Source organism: Nomascus leucogenys, chromosome 18 (genome assembly GCF_006542625.1).
Source record: "Nomascus leucogenys isolate Asia chromosome 18, Asia_NLE_v1, whole genome shotgun sequence".
Lineage (NCBI taxonomy): Eukaryota > Metazoa > Chordata > Mammalia > Primates > Hylobatidae > Nomascus > Nomascus leucogenys.
The window spans coordinates 65849901-65871962 of record NC_044398.1 but is presented as its reverse complement, the minus strand read 5'-3'; the positions used below and the strand labels follow the sequence as shown (position 1 = coordinate 65871962).

At 39.4% G+C, this 22062-nt stretch overlaps 1 protein-coding gene across 2 annotated transcripts in view; it reads left to right on the top strand.

Moving 5' to 3' along the window:
* The first annotated feature begins 973 nt into the window (after positions 1-973).
* SLC38A9 (solute carrier family 38 member 9) overlaps positions 974-22062 on the top strand; it is an 83234-nt gene continuing 62145 nt past the window's right edge. Inside the window, exons 1-3 of one of the 2 annotated variants that reach the window (XM_012497102.2) lie at positions 974-1092; positions 1811-1858; positions 16024-16170. In XM_012497102.2, coding sequence (XP_012352556.1) covers positions 16058-16170 — 113 coding nt within the window. In that variant the 5' untranslated portion in view covers positions 974-1092; positions 1811-1858; positions 16024-16057. The remainder of the gene's footprint in view (positions 1093-1810; positions 1859-16023; positions 16171-22062) is intronic. The other variant, XM_030798315.1, reaches the window with a different exon arrangement.

The following is a 22062-nucleotide window of genomic DNA, read 5'->3' as shown; positions in this document are numbered from 1 at the left end:
TCAAATGATCCTCCTGCCTCAGCCTCCCAAGTAAGATTGACTACAGGCAGGTGCCACCCTGCCCAGTTAATTTTTTAAATTCTTTTGTAGAGATGGGGTCTCCCTATGTTGCCCAGACTGGTCTCCAACTCCTGGCCTCAAGTGATTCTCCCACCTCAGCCTCCCAAAATGCTGAGATTACAGGCATAAGCCATGGAGCCAGCCTAAATTTTTAGGTTTTTTCTGGCATTACAAACACTGTTTCTTCTGGTTTAAGCAGAAAAAAGAAAAAGAAACAAAAAGAGCCACTGGCTTCCTTTGTAAGAAGAGCTTAGGGTGGCCATATGCTTTTCAGGGACTGACCTTGAACTGATTTTCATAACAAGCACATTAATTTTACTTAGACTGTATGTTTACTTGGGGAGGTTTTGGGGGAAATTGCTGGGTATGTGGGGTGGGCCTCTAAAATCCTTCTAAAGCCCCTTTTAGCCTAGAGACTAATTTGCAAACACATTTTTAAAAAACAAACCCAAATATCTAGACGACGGAGGGAGCATGCCAACTCAACAGTTTTTTCAAACCAGCTTCCCTTTGTGTCTGTAGGGTCCAAGGACGTAACCAGATCATACAACAGGCGCCAGGAAAGCCCAAAAGAGGGGTGATCCCTCGATGGAGGTGCCGCATCAGCGTTTTCTCACGTGGCCTCCGGGGCTCTATGAATGGCAAGAGATCGCATTCCTTCTACTATCCCTTCCAGCCTCCAGCCGGGACAAGGAACTGGAACAAACTCTGGGCTGCAGTTCCGACTAGACTCGCCCACCTGGGCGCGCCGGCTGCCCCGCCTCCTGAAGCCTCGGGGCTGGGCCCTGCGGTGATGGGCGTGCTGGCCGTCGCAGAGCCCTCTGGGAGTTGTAGTCCGTAGCGGCGAGAGGCTTGACAGCGACCTCCGACTTGGCGCATTCAGAACTCCAACTCCCGCCGGCCCCTGCGACCCAGGCTGTTGCCGCTTCCTGTTTGGACTAGGAGCCCCGTGGTCGCAAATTGCGAGAATTTGGGAAGGGAGTCTTTATCTTCTTGTCTAGTTCTCCGAGGTTGAAGGCTCGGCCTGCTCAGGTAGATCACGTTCCCACGTCTAGCAAACTCGCCCCTCGGGGAGGTGGGAAGGTATCCGAGGGAAGGCGGCGGGAAGGGTTGAGGTTGGGGCAAAGCCGGCTGTCACCTGGGATAGTTCTTCTTTGCAGCGCATCGGAACCGTCTCTTCTTTTGGGGCTGAGGGAGGCCAAAGCCTGGAGCCGCGGAGACTGCTCCGAGGGCACGGCGCGCGCTCCTCAAGGGCTCAGTGAAAGGAAGTCAGGAGTCCCTCGGGGTCTGAGGGAATCCGAGTGTCTATGGGAGTCGGTGTCAGCTGGAGCCTTAGAGAAAAGATAGGGTTAGGGTAAAAGAACACCCTGACCCTCGGGTGAGAGAAGGAGGGAGTAGGAGAATTGGGGGACTTGCAGGAATGGCAGCACCCTTCTTTCTCTCTCTTGAGATAGGGTCTCGCTCCGTCGCTTGGGCTTGAGTGAGGTGGCGCGATCACGGCTGGGAGCACCTTTCTCCATCCCGAGTTGGGGACATCTAGAGGGGGAACATGAGGGAGGAACCGCCTTTGGGCCTTGAGCTAGGACCACAGATGGGGTGAGGGCCATGACTGGTAAGCCCTGGCCACACTTCACACGACTCAGTTGTGAGAGTGAGTGTGTTGATAGTGGGTAGCTTGACATCTCAGCATAGTAAAGCTGGAAGAGGGGTTTGAGAGCAGCTAGTCAAGCGCATTCTCCTCATTTTACAGAGAAGGAAACTGAGGTCCACCGAGTTGGAGAAGCCCACTCAACACCAGGTAACCATTTAATGGCAAACTCGACTAACACCTAATTGTCATGACTCTCAGGCAGTGTCTTATCCATTGCCGAGCTCCGTAGATGAGCACACTATAAGTTGGAAGTTGTATCTCCACCTTATTTTCTTTTTTCTTTTGTTTTCTTTCTTATTTTATTTTATTTTTTTTTTTCAGACAGAGTCTCGCTCTGTCGCCCAGGCTGGAGTGCAGTGGAGCGATCTCGGCTCACTGCAACCTCCGCCTCCCTGGTTCAAGCGATTCGCGTGCCTCAGCCTCCTGAGTAGCTAGGATTACAGCTGCCCGCCACCACGCCCTGCTAATTTTTGTATTTTTAGTAGAAACGGGGTTTCACCATGTTGGCCAGGCTGGTCTTAAACTCCTGATCTCAAGTGATCCGCCTGCCTTGGCCTTCCAAAGTGCTGGGATTACAGGCGTGGGCCACTGCGCCAGCCTCTTTTTTCTTTTTAATACCTTCAGACATGACAAAGATCTGACATATGTAGGATAGCAGGCAGCTGCTGAGGAGAAAGGTTTTTTAAAAACGTTTCGGCCAGGTGCTGTGGCTCACACCTGTAATCCCAGCACTTTGGGAGGCTGAGGCGGGCAGATCACGAGGTCAAGAGATCAAGACTATCCTGGCCAATATGGTGAAACCCCGTCTTTACTAAAAAAAAAATACCAAAATAAGCCAGGTGTGGTGGCACATGCCTGTAGTCCCACCTACTCAGGAGGCTGAGGCAGGAGAATCGCTTGAACCCAGGTGGCGGAGGTTGCAGTGAGCCGAGATTGTGCCACTGCACTCCAGCCTGGTGACAGAGTGAGACTCTGTCTCAAAAAAAAAAAAAAAAAAACAAAAACAGGCCAGGCGCGGTGGCTCACGCTTGTAATCCCAGCACTTTGGGAGGCCGAGGCGGGCAGATCACGAGGTCAGGAGATCGAGACCACGGTGAAACCCCGTCTCTACTAAAAATACAAAAAAAAAAAAAAAAAAAAAAAAAAATTAGCCGGGCGTGGTGGCGGGCGCCTGTAGTCGCAGCAGCTACTCGGAGAGGCTGAGGCAGAGAATGGCGTGAACCCGAGAGGCGGAGCTTGCAGTGAGATTGCGCCATTGCACTCCAGCCTGGGTGACAGAGCGAGACTCCGTCTCAAAAAAAAAACAAAAAACAAAAACAAACAAAACAAAAAAAAGTTTCAATAGGTCAAAATTACCCATGTCCTAACTTAAGAAAAATCTCTCTGCCTCATAAACAACTACAAACTTCGTGTTAAGATAGAAGGTTCGGCTGATTGCGGTGGCTAACGCCTGTAATCCCAACACTTTTGGGAGGCTGAGGTGGGCGGATCATTTGAGGTTAGGAGTTCAAGACCAGCCTGGCGAACATGGTGAAACCCTGTCTCTACTAAAAATACAAAAATCAGCCAGGCGTGGTGGTGTGCCTCTCATCTGTAATCCCAGCTACTTGGGAGGCTGAGGCAGGAGAATCGCTTGAGCCTGGCAGGCGGAGGTTGCAGTGAGCCAAGATTGCACCACTGCACTCCAGCCTGAGCCACAGAGCAAGACCCTGTCTTAAAAAAAAAAAAAAAAAAAAAGTTGTCACCTATAGTTTCTTTGTTTCTAAGAAAATAAAATTTACCTTTCCTTCCCCTAGACCTCTGAGAACAGTTAGACTTGGATTCCTTTTCTTTTCTTTTCTTTTACTTTTTTTTTTTTTTTGATGGAGTCTCGCTCTGTTGCCAGGCTGGAGTGCAGTGGCGTGATCTCAGCTCACTGCAACTTCTGCCTCCCGGGTTCAAGTGATTCCCCTGCCTCAGCCTCCTGAGTAGCTGGGACTACGGGCACACGCCACCACACCCGGCTAATTTTTTGTGTGTGTTTTGGTAGAGATGGGGTTTCGCCATGTTGGCCAGGATGGTCTCAATCTCCTGACCTCTTGATCTGCCTAACTCGGCCTCCCAGAGTGCTGGGATTACAGGCATGAGCCACACACCCAGCCAGTTAGCCTTAGATTTCTAATCACAATCTTAAATACTCTATATTTCAGTTACATACATAAAATAATATGCTTTTAATTGTGATTTTATAATACTCTAAATACTTACAATAAAGGGTAAACTCAGCATAGGAGGATGGAATACCAACCTGAACTACAAATTAAAATAGTACTGTTTAGTTTTTTTTTTTCTTTTTGGGGTTAGGGGCAGAGTTTTGCTCTGATACTCAAGCTTTAGTGCAGTGGCACTATCATAGCTAACTGTTACCTTGAGCTCCTAGGTTCAAGCAATCCTCCTGCTTCAGCCTCCCGAAGCATTGGGATTACAGGCATGAGCCACCACACTGGACCTATATGGTATTTTTTAAAAAGTGTATATGGGCTTAAAAGTTAAAAAAAAAAAAATCACTTAGAGGTTAAAAATGTCTACCAGGCCTGCATTTTATAACATACTTAAACTTCTGTCCTTTGCTAGGGTTCTTTCTTACCACTTAAATATAACTTGAGAGCATTTAGTGTTCCCAGTGTAGAAGGAGAGATTCTTTGGTACCATAGCATTGCTTTGGTAATTTCTTTGTGAGACCACACCATCCTCCAGCACTGTTAAATTTAACGCCTTTTGAAGCATTTATTGATCAGGCTGGAAGCATGTTCCAACTGTCACATCAGAATAGGAGCATTATAGATCCTATTGGCTAACCAGTAAATGATTCATCAGGAAGCGATTTAGATAAGTTTGTTATTGGAGTTTATAGCTGTTACAGACTAATACAGAAGAAAACATATATACATAGCATAACTGCTTCCACCAGAGTGACTTTTTTGTGGTGTGGTTCCATTTGCTTTTATGTTGGCATACTACAGAGGTGAGTAAACTATGACCAAATTTGGCCTGCTGACATATATTTTTTTCATAAAGTTCTATTGGAACACAGCCATGCACACTCAATTGCCTTTCATGCTAACAGGTAGAATTGAGTAGTTGCAGAAACTATATGGCTCAAAAAGCCTGAAATATTTATTATCTGACCCTTTACAGAAAAAAATATGTCAACCCCTAGCCTAGTACACTGAGTATAAATGTAGTATCTGAAACTCTATAACATACACAGAAGTATTCAGTAATACTCATTTTTAGTCTCTGAGAAAGAACATATATAATAGTTGTATGTGGGTCCATAGTCACATTTATTTGGGCACAAGCTAGTGTATTCTATTGCAGATTGATGCTAGCATCTTGGCATAGATACTATAGATTTATTTTTGCAAAGAATTGTGAAAAGACGTTTCTAAGCCTAGCGTGGGAAGGGCTGATATTCTTTGAGATACGCCAATAATCACAGTCAATACCTTTTTAAAATAATGTCATACCAGTTTTCTTTGATTCTCTCTATGTCCTTTTTATGGAGAGAAGTGCTTCAGTACAGGCACCAACATTTTTTGTTCTTTTAGAGACAGTCTCACTCTGTCACCTGGGCTGGAATGCAGTGGTGCCATTGTAGCTCGCTGCAATCTCAAACTCCTGGGCTCAAGCAGTTCTCTCACCTCAGCCTCCCGAATAGCTGAGATTACAGGCATGAGCTACCATGCCTTGTTCAGTCACCAACATTTTAAATAAAAGTTGAAAGTACTAAGCAAGTCAACTAAGCTGTTCATTCCCCATTGGGACCTATCTCAGTCTCTTGGTGTTGCTCTAATGAAATACTTCAGGCTAGGTAATTTATAAACAATAGAAATTAATTTCTAGCAGTTGTGGAGGCTGGGAAGTCCAAGATCAAGCCACCTGCAGATGTGATGTTTGGTGAGGACCTGGTCTCTGCTTCCAAGATGGCACCTTGATGCTGTGTCCTCACATGGGGGAAGGGATGGAAAGACAAAAGGGGTCTAGCTAGTTCCCTTCAAACTTTTCATAAAGTTATTAACTCCATTCATAAGGTTCTGCCTTCCTGACATAATTACCTCCAAAAGGGCTTACCTCTTAATACTATAACATTGGCAATTAAGTTTCAACATATGAATTTTGGAGGGGACACAAACATTCAAATCATAGCTGGACTCCGTATTAAAACCAATCTTAAACAATTAGAGACTCATTTAATGACTTAGATTTGACTTAGTGGTCTTGCATCTGGGACTTTGTTTTAAAACTCAGAGACTGAGTGAGATGTTAAAAGTGATTATGTCTGGGTTTTGTTTTGAGACAGAGTCTTGCTCTGCAACCTCTGCCTCCCGGGTTCGAGCAATTCTCCTGCCTCAGCCTCCCAGGTAGCTGGGACTACAGGTGTGTGCCACTACTCCTGGCTAATTTTTGTACTTTTAGTAGAGACAGAGTTTCACCATGTTGGCCAGGCTGGAATATGTCCGTTTATGTCATCTCGTATATTTAGCCCCTACCAAATTATATCAATATAATGTCTGACAAATTAATACTATAGAAGTATTTAGCATTTTTGTTAATCATTGATAAACTATTCTGCATTATCACCTATGTAATATTTGCTATGGAACTCTAATTCACCTCTCAACCTAATTCATCAAACTTCGGAATATTTTATACTTCTCATCAAGACATTCAAAAAAGCTTTAAGACTAGGCATGGTGGCTCATGCCCATAATCCCAGCACTTTGGTACTTTGGGAGGCTGAGGCAAGAAGATTACTTGAGGCCGGGCTGGGCAATTTAGTGGCGCACAACTGGAATCCCAGCTACTTGAGAGGCTGAGGTGGGAGGATAGCTTGAGCCTGGCGGGAGGAGGTTGCAGCAAGCCCAGATCGCACCACTGCACTCCAGCCTGGGTGACAGAGTGAGACCCTGTCTCAAAAAAAAAAGAAAGAAAGAAAGAAAGCATATCTGTTGTCAACTGAAATTCTCAGGAGCAACAAGTACAGTTGTTTGTGTTGTGACAAAACTTGCACCATCTACAAAAAAAAATAAAAACTAAAAAATTGAAATAAAAAAATTCCACCTTGGCTCTGTGTGGGGAAAAAAGGAGGGGGCATTAAATTTCTGTTGAAAATTTGACATCATGCTAATTGACTAATTGAGACAACTGCAAATTACCGATTTTCTTACAGTTCTTCATATTTACTTGAATATTATAAATCTTTGACTGAAAGGCATCAGGGACTTTGAACTCATTTATGATTTGTTATTTGAAGTCATCAGTTTTCTGCTTATTTAGGATAAATAGCTAATTCTACTATGCCGCAGAACTTTGGATTTGCCCAGAACAAATACACATAGGTGACTAAACTGGAAATTTTAATTCCTCAGTGGCTCTTACATTTTTCCCCAACCTTGATTTCACTTTTTGGTAAGGTTCACTGAAATCCAAGGATCTTTCTAGATTTCTCCTCTTTCCTGGTTTCTTCACTTTCAATCTTTAAGTAAAGTATTAATTTCCAGAAAGTGAAAGGATCTTCTCTCTCTAAACTCACCCACATTCTCAGTTTAGTTTAGGAACCAATACTACAGAGTATATTGGTTTACAAAGTAAATTAGAAAGTATAGCCATACATTTCTGCCATTGTTTAGGCAGATATATTTTTGCTACTCTGACTTGGCTTCTGTCCTTTCCCTTGTTTCACTGCCACTGGAAGGGTTGTTGCTGGCTAAGGAAATATTGAGCCTTGAGACAAAAAATTTTGCAACAAAAGAAATTGACCTAAACTAGCTTGCTTCAAGAAAAACAGATTCATGGTGTTTAATGTGTAATCCGGATACCCAGGCATGAAGTTTCACTCATTCTAGTCCTGATTATGTCTTAAAGAGTTTAAGGCCGGCCAGGCGCAGTGGCTCATGCCTGTAATCCCAGCACTTTGGGAGGCCGAGGCAGGCAGATCACAAGGTCAGGAGTTCGAGACCAGCCTGGCCAATATGGTGAAACCCCATCTCTACTAAAAATACAAAACAATTAGCTGGGTGTGGTGGCAGGCACCTGTAGTCCCAGCTACTCGGGAGGCTGAGGCAGGAGAATTGCTTGAACTGGGGAGGTGGAGGTTGCAGTAAGCCAAGATTGTCTCACTGCACTCCAGCCTGGGTGACAGAGTGAGACTCCGTCACAAAAAAAAAAAAAAAAAAAGAGTTTAAGGCCATTTGCCATTATAGCTATAAATATATTTATATTTATAAAACTAAACAAAGAAGACCTGATTTTCAGATGCTTCTTTTGTCTTCCAGCCTAACTTCTCCTTTTTAAGGCAGACATCAGAGTATACTGGAAATAACATTTAGAATCAAAGTGACCTGGTTTCAATCCCAAGTATGGTTTTATTAGCTTAGTGATTTAGGACAAGTTACTTCTCAGAACTTCAATTAATTTCTTTCTTTCTTTCTTTCTTTTTGTAATATGAAGGTAATACCCATTTCCCAAATTCTAAGGATTAATTGGATTTAAACAATAACATGTAAAACATTAGGCCAGTATTAGGCATTCAATAAATAAATGTTAGTTCCATCTCCAACTATCTTCTACTAACTTGTCTTTTTCTCTCAATTTTCCTTCAAAAATGACACCAAGTTTTGTCCTTTTGATATCCTTTAGTGCTATCTTGTTTGTGGCAGTTCAGTAATTCTATTATATGAAGGTCAACCTTTTTATTTTTCTTACCTTGCTGAGTTTGCTCACTTTATACTAAAGGCATGTAGATACGTCAGCCGACTTTGTTCAGGCCACTAAGTTAAGGCAATACATATTTTTTCTTTTTCTTTTAAAAAAAGTTTCTTCTTGTATGTCCTTCCAATGAGTAATTTTTCTAGTTTTAAACGGCCAAATTCATAATAAAAGTGATAGCTATGTTTATTGAATATTCACTGTGTACCAGCCACATTATATGTATTATCTCATTTTAATCTGAAACCCTGTAAGACTAGTATTTTTATTATCTCCAACACCAGTGAATCTTAGGGAATTTAAGTAAGTTGCCCAAAGTTGCACACTTAATAAATGGCAGAACCAAGATTCACATCCAGGCAATCTTACTTGTGAGCTATCAACCACCACACGCTACTTGATAGCACCAGAATAGCCCAAATCTCAAATTACCCAGTGTGTGTAATTCAAACAAATTAATGCCTTGCAGTTCTTTCTGAAAGTGCTTTTATGCGTTGTTGGAGATTTAGGAGTGATACGGTTCTGGCTACTTATCAATATTAAAATTTTTCTCTAGCATTTCTTAACAATTCTATAGATTGCTGTTCTTCCCTACAATACAAAAATTTTATTAACCTTCATTAAGTTCAAAAATAATAATAGCAAACTCTTACACAGAGTTTGGTAAGAGTTTGTCATTGTTCTAAATGCTTGTACTTACTAACTTATAGGTTTTTAAATTTTTCATGTGTTTCAGAGTTTCCTGAATAAGTTTTTCCCAAGTTATGTGTTATTCTTTTTGATGAAAGGATACTGGCTTCCCTGCAATCATCTTTTCAACTTCTAAAATGTTTAATTTTTTAAATTGAGATAATGCTTTAAAAATCTATAAAGCTATAATACAATTCTAAATAGAACTTCTCTACAATATGTTTATTTCTTTCCTAAGCTTTTAATTCTGGTGCTACACCCAGGTTAATTTAAAATGTGTTTTTTGTTGGTATTGTATTTTATTTTATTTTTTGAGACAAGATCTCACCCTTCTGCCCAGGCTGGACTGCAGTGGTGTGATCATAGCTCACTGAGACCTCAAACCCTCTTGCTCCAACTGTCTTCCTACCTCAGCCTCCTGAGTAGCTGGGACTATAGGCGAGCACCACCATGCCTGGCATATATATATATATATATATATATATATATATATATATATATCAAATTTTGTAGGGACACGGTCTTGCCATGTTGCCAGGGTTGGTCTCAACTCTGGATCTCCTGGCCTCAAAGGGTCCTCCTGCCTTAGCCTCCCCAAGTGCTGGGATTACAGGAATGAGCCACCATGCCAGGCCCATTTATATAGAATGTTTTCATTTATTATTTCTGGGGAATCATCTTTTCAAGTTACTTGGTCAATTTGACAGTTTTAAACTAAGAAAATTAACAGATTCTATCAATCCTAACTTCATTCCATCTTAATGTCATAAATTAGTAGGTTAATTTTGAAAAATTCTGCCTTTTAGTTTTAAAACTGAAGACCAAACAAGTCAACCGAATTGTTAATCAGTTTTATTATGTAAAGGAAGGAAGAGAAAGAGCAGGCTTTTGTTTTTTGCTTCTCAACTATTTTAATGAAATTAACAGTAATGAGTAACTTTATCTCAGTCGGTCCCATCTTACTAGGATTTTCGTAACAATTATCACTGAATAATGTACTTTATAGTCAAGAACATTTTTATGCTATAGATTTTCAAATATGTATAATACATTATATGAATCTGTGTCTCAGAGTCAGCTTATTTATTCTTTTTACCTTAAAAGAATAAATTTTGCACTGATCTATTACTAAGCTAATTTGACAGCTAGAGCTAGCAATTGGTATAGATTTGAGCTAAAAGTGAAATGATGAACTGAAAATTGGAATTGGTTATTAGCATCCTAATATGTTTTATTATTCAAGTGATTTAGGACAAGTTACTTGACTTCTCTAGGCTTCATAAGTGATTTTTTTTAACTTTATTGAGGGTAGGGATCATGACTTAAATTTTTTTTCTATGTTTTTCAATACCTCAGTATATTGTAGGGACTTGTTGAGAACTTGTTGAATGAATATATTGTTCAGAGTTTACCATTACTCAGTATTTTAGTTGTCACATCTTAAAATAGATAATCATTTTTACCATCACACTCCCTTCATAAGATATAGAAATAAAGCCCTTCTTGTTTGGAAATGGTGGTATTTTGGTTTTACTTTTTTTTAAGTTGCTGTTGTAAGGTACTACTTTAATTTTATTTAACTTTATGAGTTTGTCTTTAGTAGGACTAAGTTAACGAGAGCTTTGACTTGCTTAAACATTGGGCAGGAAAGCAGAAGAGAAAAGGGAAGTGGAAATCAAAACAACAGAGAAAAGAAAATGCACATATTTGGGAAATAGAACATGTTACCAACATCTGTGTCACGTAATAATCAGTGGCAGGTTGACATCATTTGCCTAGATGTTTATTACTGAAGAAAAATTTTTCACTTAAAAAAGGAAAAACCTCAAGAGGCTGCCTATGTTTAAAAAAAAAGAGCAAGTATTTTCATTTGGTTTTTGATGGAAATGATAATACATTTGAACATTTATTTTCCCATTACAAAGTACTAAATGAGATCAGATGTGGTGGCTCATACCTTTAATCCTAGCACTTTGGGAAGCTGAGGCAGAAAAATTACTTGAGGTCAGGGGTTCAAGACCAGCCTGGGCAACGTAGTGAAACTCCGTCTCTACCAAAAAAAAAAAAAAATAGCCAGGCATGGTGGTGCATACTTGTAGTCCTAGCTACTTGGGAGGCTGAGGTGGGAGGATCACTGGAGCCCAAGAGGTCACGGCTGCAGTGAGCCATGATCATGCCACTGCACTCCAGCCTGGGTGACACAGTGAGAACCTGTCTCAAAAAAAAAAAAAAATTAATGCTAAATGTAATATGTATAATCTCATTTAATCCTCAAACATTAATTTTTTTAATTTTGAAGATGCAGAGATAGTCTCATGGAGATTAAATGGTTAGTGCTAAATTACACAGGTAGTGAGTGTTAGATACAGGATTTCTAATTCAAAAACTTTATTTTCTTCCTACTGTTTCATAAATGTTACATTTAGAAAGTTAAGAAAAGTGGGCATATGAGTCCATTAAACAAATATGGCAACAATAAAACTGTACTTGTTACATAGTCCAGGCAGTAACAAGAAACAGAAGAAAGTGAAAGATACAAGGGACTGAGAAAGAAATGACAGAACAGGAAAGACAGCACAGCATAGTGGTAAAGAGAATAGGCTCTGGATTTAGACTGCCTCGTTTTTAATTTCAACTCTGCCACTTACTAACTTTGTGATCAGTTACTTCTCTGCTGTGTATCCTTATCTAAAAAATGAGGATAATAATAGTAATTTACAGGGTAAGTAATAAAGCTACATCCCTTGCTTTTACATGTTAAAACCTATTTATTTCAACAGCATCCCCAACCTCTACCCACTGGGTGTCAGTAGCACTCCCTTTAATTCTAACAACCAATTGGGTAAGGCCAAATTCCTTATTACCCTTTTCTACAATTCTTGACATGCTGTGTAGAGTACAGTGCAGGGGGATAAGGATAGAAGCAGGGAGCTCCATTAGAATGCTGTTGTGGTAATCTTGGTAAGAAATGGTAATGATTAGATTCTGGATATATTTAAAGGAAAAGCCAATCAGATTTCCTAATGGGTTGAATGTAGATTGTGAGAAAAAGAAGTCATGAGTGATTCCAATAATTTTGGCCTGAGCAAGTAGAAAGAGATTTTATCAACTGAAATGGGAAAACACTAGGTGGGGTAGTTTTGGGGGAAGAAAATCAGAAATTCCATTTTGGACATGTTAGGTTTGAGTTGTCTGTTATATCTAGCTAAAGATGTTGAGTAGGCAGTTGAATAAGCAAGTCTGAAATTCAAAAAAGAAGTTTAGGCTGGAGATATTAGCGTGGAAATTGTCATTGCCTAAATCAATAGAACTTTCTACAATGATGGAAAAAGGTTTATATCTATACTGTCTAATATGGTAACCACTAGCCTCATGTGGATTTTGAGCACTTCAAATGTAGCTAGTGTGACTGAGGTACTGAATTTTTTTATTTTAGTTAATTTAAGTAGACACATCTAACTAGTGGCTACTGTATTGGACAGCACAAGCTATGATAGTAACACCATAAGACTGCATAAGATTACGAAGAGATCAAGGGTAGGTCAAGACTGAACCTTGGAACTCTGCAACTATAAAGGGATCTGAGAAATGAGAAAGCAGCAAAGGAGACGGAGAAGGAGGAGGGACCAGTGAGGTAGGGAAAAAACCTGGAGGCCTAGTGAATCCAGCTTATCAAGGAGGAAAGTGATTCTTTTGGCAAATATTTCCAATAGGTCAAGTAAGTTAAGGACTGAGAAATAACCCTTGGGGTTACCAATGTGGAGATCTTTAGTGATCCAATAAGAACAGCTTCTGGATAGTGATAGGAAAGATACCATGATTAGCATAGGCTGAAGAAAGAATGAGAGGATCTTATTTATCTTGTGCTTTCTATTTTTTCCCACCTATTTCATATTTTTTTCTCCTCTTTTGCTTTCCTTTAGTTCAGTTATTTTTTATCCTTCTTCTTTCCCCTCTACTAAATTTAAGGTTATACACTGCTTTCTATTAATAGTTACCTTAAAATAACAACATCAATGTGTGATGTTGATCTGGACAACATAAGGACCTTTGGACATTTTAATTCCAAGACCTTACCTTCATCTGACTTTTTTTTTCCCCTTTGGTCTGGGATTTTTTTTTTTTTTTTTTTTTTTTTTTTTGAGACGGAGTCTCGCTCGGTCACCCAGGTTGGAGTGCCGTGGCGCGATCTCGGCTCACTGCAAGCTCCACCTTCTGGGTTCACGCCATTCTCCTGCCTCAGCCTCTCCGAGTAGCTGGGACTACAGGCGCCCGCCACCACGCCCGGCTAATTTTTTGTATTTTTAGTAGAGACGGGGTTTCACCGTGGTCTCGATCTCCTGACCTCGTGATCCGCCCGCCTCGGCCTCCCAAAGTGCTGGGATTACAAGCGTGAGCCACCGCGCCCGGCTGGTCTGGGATTTTAATTCTTTTTTTCTTTTCTTTTTTTTTTGTTTTTGTTTTTGTTTTGTTTTATTTTTTTAAGATGGGGTCTCACTCTGTGACGACCAGGCTGGAGTGCAGTGGTGCAGTCTTGGCTCACTGCAACCTCTGCCTCCCTGGTTCAAGTGATTTTCCCACCACAGCCTTCCAAGAAGCTGGAATTACAGGCACCCACAACCCCACCTGGCTAATTTTTATATTTTTAGTAGAGACGGGGTTTCACCATGTTAGCCAGGCAGGTCTCAAATTCCTGACCTCAAGTGATCTGCCCACCTCGACCCCCCAAAGTGTTGGGATTACAGATGTGAGCCACTGTGTCCAGCCTTAATTATTTTTTTCAGACCCTATAATGTTTATTCTCTTACATTCATTAAATTTCATAAGTCTGTAGATAGGTATCTTTAGTGGTCAGCCATTATCTCTACAGATATTACTTCTGTCTTCTTTCTTTCTGATTCTCCAATTACATGCTTTTCAGACCTTCTCATTCTATCCTCCATGTTTCTTAAACACCTTCCACATTTTCTGCCTTTATTTTTCTCTCTCTGCCAATATTCTAGGTAGTTTCTTCTGACTTATCTTCTACGTCATTAATTTTCTCTTTGACTTTTAAACTCATTCATTGAGTGTTGAATTTGGGCTCTTGAATTTTTTTTTTCCTAAAAATTCACTCTGGTCCTTATTTAAACACTCTAAGTCACTTTTTGAAAATGTCTACTTTTTCTGTTATTTATTTAAACATAGGAAACATTATTTTATATTTTTATTCTGTTGATTTTTATAGTTGAAGTTCTTGTGGGTCTGTTTCTGCTTTTGTTTCTTGTTCTCACTCATAGTACTTTATTTCCTCATATGCTAGGTTATTTTTGACTCACTGTTTGTTGTCTTTAAATGATTGTTAGCAGGACTTCTTTGAGGCCTACGATGAAGGTGTATCTTCACAGGAAAGATTTACATTTGCTTCTATTGGTTACCTAGAAGTGCTACCAAGCAGGTTAATCTTAAATTACATTCATAGCTTTAAGTGTTCCTTGCAAATTCTCATGAGGTGCAGTGTATGGTAATAAATTATCAGTTTATGGTAACAAAAAAGCTCATACACACACATGATGTGGTCAGTAGTTTTGGGTGTTTTTTTTTATTTATTTTTTTGAGATGGAGTCTAGCTCTGTCACCCAGGCTGGAGTGCAGTGGCACGATCTTGGCTCACTGCAACCTCCACCTCCTGGGTTCAAGCTATTCTCCTGCCTCAGCCTGCCAAGCAACTGGGATTACAGGAGCGTGCCACCATGCCTGGCTATTTTTCTATATTTTTAGTAGAGATGGGGTTTCACCATGTTGGCCAGGTTGGTTTTAAACTCCTGACGTCAAGTGATCCACACACCTCGGCTTCCCAAAGTGTTGGGATTACAGGCGTGAACCACCACGCCTGGCCAGTTTGTTTTTTTGTTGTTTTTTGTTTGTTTGTTTTGAGACAGGGTCTCACTCCATCATCCAGGTGGCTGGAGTGCAGTGGCACAATCATAGCTCACTGTAGCCTCCAAATCCTGGGTTTAAGCAATCCTCCCGCTTCAGCCTCAGCCTCCAAAGTAGCTGAGACTACAGGCATGTGCCACGTGTTTTGTTTGTGGCCCGGCTAGTTTTGTTTGTTTTTTAGTGGAGATGAGGTTGTGCCATTTTGCCCAGGCTAATCTCAAACTCCCAGCCTCAAGTGATCTGCCTCAGCCTTTCAAAATGCTGTGATTACAGGTGTGAGACACTATAGCCTCTGGTCCATTTTAAGAAGACTTCTTTGTAGTTCCCTTGTGAGGGAATAAGCCATTTTGCTTCTCGTTAAACCTTACTCTGATGGGAAAGGTCTTTATAGTTCCAGCTGTATTGTGGTGGGGAAGTGGGGAAAGGGGATGATTTCTTATTATAATAATTCCTTACTTTGGATGGACACTGAGCGTTGACTTCTGTTTCCCGAATACTACACAAGGCTTTGAAAACCTCAGCTGGAATTCTTCCGGTACAGCAAATACCTTCCAGGCAGCAGCAGTTTCCTTTAGTCATTTTCCTCTCTTGGTTCTTTAATTTCACCTACAAATGGCCTGATTTTCCTTACTATTTTTGATGCTTTTCAAAGATTTTAAAAATATTTTATTCAGTATTTTTAGTTTTTTTCCGCAGGAAAAATGAGTCCGAATAGCCTAATCTGTTTTATTACTGAAAATGAATTGCCCTACTTATTTTTTAGTAAGCTGAAAAACAAGAAATAACTCCATTTAAGGTTAGCAAGTTTCTGATAAGTATTTCAGGCATGTACCGCATTAAGATATCTTCAGCAAATTCCAGTATTTTTCCAATGTGTTATTCATGAATATTTATTAGTGATGGATAATAAAATATTTTAAAATTAAACTAAATTATTTATCTTTTTTGTGTAGGACTAACTTCTTCAGTGCTTAGAGTGTGAGAAAAATGGCAAATATGAATAGTGATTCTAGGCATCTTGGCACCGCTAAGGTAGATCATGAAAGAGATCCTGGACCTATGAATATCCAGTTTGAGCCATCAGATCTAAGATCCAAAAGGTAAGCATTTAAAATAAAACACTTATTTCATAATTAGGGTCTTTAATGATTAAAATACATCTAATTATAACCAAACATGTATAGATTTGATTATAAAATATCCAATTTCTTATAGGATTTGTGTGTATACATGTGGAGAGAAGTAAATAGGAATACTATTTACTGGTTTATAGTTGATTTTTTTTTTTCCACTAAACTCAACATCTCTGTTGGGGGAGGGGTTGGGGTAACTTTACAAAGTAAGGTACATTAATATAATTCACTTAACAAATATGTATTGATTACCCACTTTGCGCAAGGTAATATGCTAAGTGCTCGAGGTAGAAGAGTAAAAGTAATAGAAAATCTTTATCTTCATTGAGGTAAAATTTCAGCAGATAGTTTAAAATAATTTGTGTTTAAATTTTATTTCATTGCATACCTGTAAAACCCAAAAGAATCCACGAAAAAATTATAAACAGAGAATTCAATAAAGTAGCTGCTTACAAAACAGGCAAAAATAGACTTCCAATGAGAAAATGTAAGAAAAAATAAAATACATAGAAATGGTCTTAACATGAATGTGTAAAATCTATATGAGAGAAACTAAAATGCTTCTGACATAAAATAAGATTTAGAGTATTTCATAAAATCTGAGATGCTACTGATTATAAATTGCATATTTAAAACAAATTTAACACTAAGAAAAACTGCTGCCCATACCACTGATACAATAACCTCTTAGGACTTAGAGTTTTTGTTTTGTATTTACTGAAAGAACTCTTGGGCCATGCACGGTGGCTCATGCCTGTAATCCCAACACTTTGGGAGGCTGAGGTGAGTGGATCATTTGAGGCCAAGAGTTCCAGACTAGCCTGGCCAACATGGCAAAACCCCATCTCTACTAAAAGTACAAAAATTAGCTGGGCGTGGTGGCGCACACCTGTAATTCTGGCTATTTGGGAGACTGAGGCATGATAATCACTTGAACCTGGGAGGCAGAGGTTGCAGTAAGCCAAGATCGTACCACTGCACTCCAGCCTGGTGACAGAGCAAGACTCTGTCAGGAAAGGAAAGGAAAGGAAAGGAAAGGGAAAGGGAAAGGGAAAGGGAAAGGGAAGGAAAGGAAAGAGGGAAAAGGGGAAAGGGAGAACTCTTGGACTTATGTGATGTTTTATCCTATATTTCTTGTGCAATTATAAAATTGAAAATAGAAACAAAGTATATTGATTAAGGTATTACGGACACCTCACATTTAGAATATGATTATTCTGAATTATTTTTTGATGTAGAGTCATCAAAATAGGTGTTTTCCCCACATACACACACACAGAATTGTCCTTAGTGCCATTAAGAACCCTGGTGCTGTAACATTTCCTGAAAAGATTTTCTTCCAGGTCACCGACACTTAAGTTTTGATGCTTGCACTTTCCTGATCTTACCAGAAGATGTCACAAAAGGTTTTCTAACAAGAACATGACCCATCTATCTTCCTCAAATGGTCCTTAAATGGTTTGTCTGACATGACCAGGGATGGCAGTTACCTGTCATGCCATCAGGAATAACTACAATCGTATTGTCACTTGCTGACAGTGATTTTTTTTTTTTTTTTTTTTTTTTTTTTGAGACAGGGTCTCACTCTGTAGCCTGCACTGGAGTGTGGTGGTGCAATCATGGCTTGCTGCAGCCTTGATCTCCTGGGCTCAAGCAGTCCTCCCACTTCAGACTCCTGAGTAGCTGGGACTACAGGTGCATGCCACTGTGACCAGCTAATTTTTTTAAAATTTTATTTTGTAGAGAAGGGGTCTTGCTGTGTTACCGGGGCCAGTCTTGAACTCCCAGGCTCAAGCAATTTGTCCATCTTAGCCTCCCAAGTAGCTGGGACTACAGGTGCACACCACTGCACCTGGCTAATTTTTCAAATTTATTTTTTGCAGAAATGGCATCTCACTTTATTGGCCGGGCTGGTCTTGAACTCCTGGGCTCAAGCAACCCTCCCACCTTGGCCTCCCGAAGTGTTGGGATTACAGGTGTGAGTCACCACGCCTGGCTCTGGCAGTGATGAAAAGGTGTTCTAGATTATGAGATTCATCCTTACTTAGAAGTGTTTAAATATCTACATTAGAATCAGTAAAATATGATGTAATAGAATTAAATGAGGCATATTCTGCTCTCATTGGGAAGACTCTGAAGATGTCATAGTCTTCAAATTTTAATCCATAAATTTAATGTGATTTCCCCCCTAAAATGCCAGCAGCCTATTCCAAAGTTTACATGGATCAGTAATTTCACTTCTAAGCATTAATTCACATTGTCAAAAATTATATGTGTACAAGGTTGTGTAATGCAGTATTTTTTATAATAGTAAAGATTAAAAGCAATCAAAATTTCTTTTCTTACAGGACTGGATAAATAAGTTGTGGCACATTTATACAATGGAATATTTTTTCCTCTATTAAAAAGGAGGTGGCTTTATTACATATCAAAATGGAACAAGTCTTCAACTTATTTTGTTAAGTGAAAAATTGAAGTACAGAGCAGTGTGTATAGTATGCCACCATTTGGGTAAAAATAAATAAATATAATATGTATAAATGAAGTTTTGGGTAGTAAATAGGAAACTGTAAGATGGTTGCCCCCTCAGAGGGAAACTGAGTGCTTTAGGCAGGATGGTATGGCAGATACTGTTAGGTAGACACCCAGCAGTTAATCAGCAACCTTACCTATTCCTTAATGTCAACAGAATCCTTATTTTTTTGAGTCACAATGTGTCTTCATCCAAGAGATGAAAGATGGTTGGTTTAAGCTAATCTTGATAATCCTCTTTTCATTGGCACATACTTAAGTTTTTAGTCTTTCTTACAACTACAGGTGGAAATGTGAAATTTATCACATGAGAAATTTATCATTGTCATTTATAGTGGCCATCAGAAAAGATAATGAAATAAGACTTTCGATTCTTACTTATATATTCCAGTGTCAGTAAATATAAGCACTAATGAATGCTGACTTGAATGCTCAGGGTTTTCTTGAAACTTCTAAATTCTATGATAAATAATTGACTACTGTGACAGCAGAACATAAGTCATTAAAGTGCATTCCATTACAGTAAGTTGGCAGGAGTTCAAACAGTTCTCTGTAAATTTGTTTAACTGGGTGGATTAAATGGGAATATATTTTCTATAATGAAACTTGTTGAAATGAGAGGGAATCAGCTATTTGCAATCATGGCATAACTACCTAGGTAAGCATGTTTTAAGAAAGGCAAATATAGAGACTTAGCAGTACTAAATGCTAATTTGCTTGTGGAATAATTTGTTTAGGAAAACAAACTATTTAATGAGAAAAAAATGTGAGTACCTTCAAACATTGTTATTTCTGTTAAAATATGGATTACTTCACATTACATATATAAATAAAACTCATCTACACTGAGGGAAAATTATCTTCCATTTGAAGAACCAGAGTAGGACAACTATTTCCAAAACTGTAGTCATTTTAGAGTTACCTTATGACTTTGGCAATATCTTCAGTAGTACCTGTATAATATAAGTGAATGTTTCTTCAAAAATCTATTTACTTTTTAAAATTAGGGTTAATTTAGCCTCAACCCAGATTTGTAAAACGATGGATTTGAAGTGTTGTTTATGCTTTTTTTCTAATATGCACTTCATTAAATACCAACTAGTTTAAATAGCATTTATTCTCGTGCTGCTTACAATCGTCTTACATATTACCATACTTTGAGAAACTGTCTTTGGCTGTCAGAGTATGTCAAGTATATATTTAGATTACTTATCCTCAGTTTAGCTTGTAGTTTTCTATCTCTTCCACTAGGTGGCAATAAAAATCACATAATTTTAATAACTGCTTTGGACTGAAAGTATGTCAAGTATATATTTAGATTACTTATCCTCAGTTTAGCTTGTAGTTTTCTATCTCTTCCACTAGGTGGCAATAAAAATCACATAATTTTAATAACTGCTTTGGACTGAAAGTATGATGGTTCGCTTATCCTTTTAGTGGAACTGGGGTCTAACTAAACTTATGTGGAGGAAGGAGCTTGTTGTTATAGGGGAATAATATATGTCAAATCATTTGGGGGGCTTTTTCAAACTATGCAGGCCTACTTTTTATTCTGCATACCTCCCCTCCCCCACCAGGTTTCCCCCTGATTTGGAGTGGAATAAGGAGTGTGAGTGGAGGGACAGAAAGGTTTAGAAGTCTCCTATCTTGATATATGTGCTACATTCCATTAGCAAGTACCAGTCTAAGAGGTTATTTTCCTGTTTTTCCCAGACTTTCTGGTAGCCAAAGATAGAACCTGATTTTCAGTATTGCTTGATGTTGCTGCATATTCAGGATTGCTGCTATTCTCGGACTATGCCCTGGGGAAGTTGACTATCCAGCTAGCCTACAAACAGATTGTGAAATAGTTAATTTGTTTTTGAGCTTCTCTTGTTTTTCAGTCTTTCTCTATCTCTGTTTCCTCTTCTTCCATTTTCCCCAGGGCCTAGGGATTTCATATCCTTCTCTGTATGCCCAGTATTACCCAGGGCAGGAATTCACTCAGACTTAACCCCTTAGGCAATTCTTTGTAAACCATATTTTTCTTCTGCCCCTTATTCACATACTTAAGTGTCCTATTCCCTCCAGGGCTCTGTTGTCAGCTTGGTATTATAATGGAAAACAATTGGATATGTCAGAGACCTAGTCTATTACATTTCCATGGCTATTTGCATTTTAACATGGAGAATCCGGGAAATATGAAGTCCTAACCAAAAGTTTCAAGATTTTTCTAACTGAGAACATTTCAGGTGCTCTGATAAGCCAGTGGGGTACAGGCAGCATTCCTACTGCCCTTCAAACAAACTAGGTATGCTGTGGCACTCTTTTTTAGAATGTCCTCTAGTGTGCACATCTGTAAATTGGTCTTTCTGTTTCACCTGTCACTAATACTGTCACTATAGAGCAGCCTAAATTGACTCTTTCTGGTACTTGAGGTCTTAGGAGAGAGGAAGAAGGAAAAATATATAAGGACAAAGAATTTGAGAGAATGAAAGGATTCTGATGGGATTGGAAATAAGATCCCAGTCTAACAAGTTTATATTTAGATTTAAGACATCTGTAACTCCACATCTCAGATTGTCCTCTTAGCACTTAACAAAAAGTTCCTTTGGGGAATCTAGTACATCTAGTAAAAGGATATTGACTAAGGCAAAGTGAAGAGTTTATCTATTAATAGGTAACGGTAGGTAGATCCTGGCCCAGTGACAGTGATTGGAAGTAATTGAGGCTTGGTGGTTTCATAGCTGGGATTATACAGATGTTCAACAAAAGACAGAAAAGTAGTTTTCCCAGGAGTGGTGGTTTCCAGAGTTGCATAAATTATATTTTGAGGAACTTGACATCAGTGTTAAACAGATGGACTAGGACCTTGGTCATTCATCAGTGGCTAGTGCTGATGGCCAACTTGCTAGTTGTATTACTTTTATACACTTCTCCATCCTCTTTCCCTTCCATTCTCTCACAGTTGGGCCTCCCTCTCTTCTCTCCAACTTTCCACTGTTACTTTTCCTCAAAGGAACTGTCTTTTTGCTAAACACTTGAAGAGTATTTAGCAAATCCTGGCCTTAGAGTCAGAGATGCCTTAAATCTAAATACAGGCAAGGCACAGTGGCTTACACCTGTAATCCCAGCACTTTGGGAGGCTGAGGGAGGTGGATTGCTTGAGGCCAGGAGTTTGAGACCAGCCTGGGCAACATAGCGAGATATATGCAAAACTTAGCAAATTTCTACAAAAACAAAAAAAATCTAAATACAAACTTTGTTAGACTGGGATCTTATTTCTAGGCCCATTAGAATCCTTTTATTCTTTCAAATTCATTGTCCTTATATATTTTTCTTTCTTCC